This window comes from Belonocnema kinseyi, chromosome 9 (genome assembly GCF_010883055.1).
Source record: "Belonocnema kinseyi isolate 2016_QV_RU_SX_M_011 chromosome 9, B_treatae_v1, whole genome shotgun sequence".
Classification (NCBI taxonomy): Eukaryota; Metazoa; Arthropoda; class Insecta; order Hymenoptera; family Cynipidae; genus Belonocnema; species Belonocnema kinseyi.
Window position 1 is genome coordinate 4,285,818 of NC_046665.1, and position 5,050 is coordinate 4,290,867.

At 30.3% G+C, this 5,050-nt stretch overlaps 1 protein-coding gene across 1 annotated transcript in view; it reads right to left on the bottom strand.

Moving 5' to 3' along the window:
- Window positions 1-350: 350 nt before the first annotated feature.
- The window catches only part of LOC117179665 (dnaJ homolog subfamily C member 13), a 231,313-nt gene continuing 226,613 nt past the window's right edge, over window positions 351-5,050 (bottom strand). Inside the window, exon 18 of the mRNA XM_033371683.1 lies at window positions 351-3,180. Within this exon, the coding sequence (XP_033227574.1) occupies window positions 3,062-3,180 (119 nt within the window). The 3' untranslated portion in view covers window positions 351-3,061. The remainder of the gene's footprint in view (window positions 3,181-5,050) is intronic.

Here is a 5,050-nt window from a genome sequence, read left to right on the forward strand (position 1 = left end):
TGGACCTGATTCGCAAAGTAATAGCTATTTGTTAATATCCTTAAACGAAAAGAGTTTTTACTGGAAAAATTTAGAAAACACGCGACTTTAGAACTTTATTCTAAGAGAAAATGGCAATAAACAAATAATAAGTTCTTTAAACAATTGTTCAAATATCTAATTATCAGTATAAAGTAACAGTTCACGAGCCGCCATACTTTTTTAAAATTATTAGTAACAGGCTGAAGCTTCGTGAGCAGCTTCGTTTTGAGAAAACGCCCAACTTTTCTCTCTGCGAAAATTCTCGATAATGGGAACTAATAAAGTGCGCAGGCGTAAAACATGTTGACTGAGTGATTAAAAAAATGTGATTAATTACAGTAATTTTTTTAGTTAAATCTTCAGATAACGTTACGAAAATGTCGAAAACACGTTTGTCCTACAAAATGAATGGTTTGGCCGAAGCGTCCCCCACTCCCAATGTGTCAAAATAACGAATGTACAAAAAATAATTAATAAACAGCTGATTTTTTGAGTTTCTTAATAATAAATGTTGGTATGGACGAGCGATATGTATTAATACATGGATAAAGTGTCATAAACGTCAATGTAGTATACACAACTATAGCTGTACAATATAAAAAATTGGAAAAATCATTTACAGTAAACAACAATACCATAAGATTTACAAATCTTTGCTTTTGAATCCTGTTATATTTCCTATTTACAATAGCTTTTTAATAAATTTTGTTCAACTATGCTGAAGTACTTCCGTGCGAAAAAAAAACTTGCATAAGTGATTTCGCGATTATGTTCAATTTTCTGATACCTGGAAATGGTAAAGTCGATCTCAGCAACAATGTCACTTATTTAAGGTTTTCCTTAGTACGGCAGAGTAGTCATATTCGTTTTTGACGGTTTCAGATATAACAGAAAATTGTAGATAGAATGAGCACACTGTGTACCAAATTTTTATAAGATTTCAATTTTAACTATAGAGGCGGTCATTCTCACATACTGTCTTCGTAAAGCGATGTTTTCTCCAATTACACTATTTCAATTTTAACACTGCTTCTTTTAGCTGATCAGATTGTGGGATCAGAGCGATTATAGAAAAGACTTTAGTAGGAAGCGCATATTACACTTATACAATTTTCGTTATCATGAATGCTATTCTTCGAACTTAAGTTAGTTTAGTATAGTATAATGTTCAAAAATAAAGCATTGCATTCTGCATGGTCAGTATTTTTTTCGTACATCTTGATGAAGGAACATAAGCAAAAGTTGATCGTAACATCTATTATTATTGGACCTATATTCATTGCCTCATATTTACATCAAAAAATTCTAGCGCAGTGCTCAATCACAATTAAAGCTTGGAACAATTACATTAGTTGATACTTCCATAGAATATTAGGCATAAACGAGTATACTTTAATCACAGAATACATTCGACAATTATCTTAGACAATAGTAGTGTTATCCCATGCGTTCCCGTAAGGCACATTTTATACACAATGTTATTTTATTAAAGTGAGTAACATATGTAATGATGATACTGGAACGTTTGGAACAACGGAATAAAAAAAATTGAAACATATTAGAAAAATGGTTACTTTATGCCTTAATTGCAATAAGATAAGCAGAAAAGTCACTATTGCTCTAACCAGATACTTTTGGTAGTTTTTTTCCTTTCCAATTTCAATTTTGTTAAGAAGCTGTATAACTCAGGGTATAAAGATTACTAAAAAATATTATAAATCTACTTTGATCACGACTTCGTATAAAAAATTGACCAATGTATCTCTATTGTTGAACTTTATGAACTACATCATTTATATCTTCAAGTAGACATTGTCATCCAGAAGTAAATACATCGACCATCAGTTTCATTTAAAATACAGGGTGTTTAAATGTATTTTGTATGTTGAAGTACTATACTTATAACTTTAAACTTTTTCTTTAGCGCATACATGTTGCACAAGCTTTTATTTCTGGACACTAGAATCAACTTTCAAATTCTAGTATCAGTTCCCTTAGGTATTAAAAGAAAAGCAATAATTTTTGAAAAAGTCAAAAAACTTAGAATATATTAAAAATTGAAAATTTTTATCATTTTTTTCTTAAAGTTTCATAATGTTGTAAATTTTAATGATATTAGGGTCTATTTCTTTAATTACTCTTGATAGGACGTAGTTTTGTAAAGTTACTTTTTCAACAACAAAAACTTTCAAAAGCTTCTTGGATTTTTCAAAAACTAATATTGAAACTAAATTTCTGAAAAATCTAACTTTTATTTTCTTCGTCTTTTTATATAAATAGCTTTCATTTTCCTCTAAAAGTCCTGTGAATATCAAAATGAAATTTTTCTCAGTTTTCGAGAAATAATTCAGAACGCATGTCATGGCATTGTGTTCTTAGCGCCCAAGAGTCTGAAGTATGAATTTTGTGCATAGAATTATAAAATTCTTCTATCGTTCGTCTATTGTTAACGTTGTATGTATCATTTCGACGTAAGTTTTTTATTATATCCCGAAAAATAAAGGAGATCCCATTTCCATCTGCACAGCGCTTGTAGAGAACATTGTATGCTATTTATATATAAAAAAATCAAGACGATACATTTTTTCTTGAGAAATTCAATTTCAAAATTACTTATTGAAAAAAATTTTTTAAAATCTTGTTAAGACATTTTTCCGCTGTGCGTCCTATTACGAATAATTAAAAAATAGACACTATATCATTTAAATCACCCATATTATGAAAATTTACGAAAGAAAGGGCCAACATTTTCAATTTTTAATATCTCCTAAGTTTTTTTGATTTTTTAAACAATTATTTTAGGGTTTTTCTTTCAACACCTGAAAGAACAGATACTAGAATTTTCACACAAATTACTAATAGTAGCTGAAATTTTTTAAATGATTTGACATGAAATTGCTCATATTTAACAGTTTCACCAAATCTTCCGACTTTGAATTATTACTTTAAAAAGAACAAAATAATGGGTAATGCGCGTGCAAAAACTACAACTACAATACACGTCTTCTGTGAATCTCATCCCTTATGTACATTATCTATATCAGATACCACCCTTACGATTTGATAAACAATTATCTTCTTTTTCAACAGGCGGTGGAACTGAAGGAATTGTTGCACTTGGCCCTGCCGTCAAGTAACCTGCTGAAACTGGAGTTGCGGCTGCATAAAACAGAAACGTTTATTATTAGTCTTTGTAAAGACTAGTAAGCATACACATTAAAAAATGCAAAAAACTTCTGCAAACAAAAAATGTTCTGAATTTCACCCTTAATTAACTTAAACAATATTTTAAACAATATTTTAATATACACGGTGCCCCAGAATGCAAATGAGATTTTTATATGTTTGAAATTAAATGTGCCAACAATGTAAGTGTATACACAATCAAGTTAAATGCGTACAACTTTGCCGACGTTCGCTTTTCCTGGAGGTTACGAATCTTTGGTGCCAATTCGAACGTGAAATTACATAAAAATTTAAAAATATATTTAACCCCATCAAAGAAACTAGTCAAAATTCTCTTGAATTCAATATGATTCTTTCCACTTCAGTTGAATTCTCTCGAGTTCAGCACAAAACTCTCTTAAATTCTGTACAAGTCTCTTGAGTTCTATAGAAGAATCTTGAATTGTATAGAATTCTCTTTAAATATGTCGAATTATCTTGAGTACCTTTAAAAGGTGCTTGAATCCTGTATAATTTTCTTTGAATCTTCACAATTACCTTCAATTCTGTAGAATTACCTTAAATTCTGTAAAACTCCTTTAAATCTTTTTATTTCATTAAAAAATTTTTGAACGCTTCTGAAGTAATTAGACTAAATAATGATTTATTTCGAATTGCTTTGACTTTCTAAAATTTTGCCATGTGAACCTTATGAGAAATATCAACCAAATTCTTTAAAAAATGCGAATTGACGGAGCGCACAATAAATTCGACAGAATTTAAGAGAATTTTACAGATTTCAAGGTATTTCTACAGAATTCAAGAGACTTATTCAGAATTCAAAAGAGTTCTACAGGACTAAAGAGAATCCTGCTCAACTCAAAAGAATGTTACTAAACGTAAGAGAATGCTACAGAATTCAAGTGAATTCTACTGATTCCAAGAGAATTTTTACTAATTTATACCTACTAGGAAATCGAACAGCGGAGAAATTATTTTAACTGAAGTAATTATTTACTATGAATTATCTATATTCTTTTGATTCTCTGAATTATTCAAAATTCTTACATTATATTAGATTAATTTCAAATCGAAAAGACAGTCCATGTTCAGGTTAAAGTGCCTTTTGCAACCATTTTGGAAAAGTTTGTACTTCCCGTAAAAACTATATCCACAATGTTAGCTTCTATAATAAAAAAACTACACAAAAAAAAAACTTTTGAATTTTGAAAGACAACAATTTCCAAGATACATTTTCTTGGGTGAAATTTTCATCTGAGAAGAAGAACCTGATCGAATTTGTAAGAACAAGCTTTTAATTATGTGCACAGTTGAAGGTCCGAATGCAATAAGGGTACGAGCACTCGAGAACACGAAAAAGTATTGTCCAAATTATGGGCCTGTAGAGAATGACAAGACGGAACTTCAAATTTAGGATATTTAAATTAGATAAAAATCCAACCGAAACCCATTTCTTAACGTCCAATAATCAAGTTGATAAGAAAAATTCCTCAAAATAAAACCAAGAATCTGACGACCAAATTTGGACAACCGCCACAAAATGTTGCCATTGCAATCTGAAAAAAAGGAACACCCTCTCCTTCTCTCTTCCTTCTAAAAAGGAAGAACAGAAAAGAAAATCATTCGCCTTTAATTTGGACAAAAATAAAAAAGAGGAAAGAAAAATGAGAAGGCATCCGACCAGATCCCCTTCCTTTTCTTTTTATTTCTTTCGTCCTTTTTATTCCTACCATTATCAAATCACAATACAGTCTGTCAAGTTAAAGCGTGGGTGGCTTTACTCGCAGTCGGTAAGGTGTATCGACATGATTTTGGTGTCAAAATATTAAGAAGAGCTCCCTCT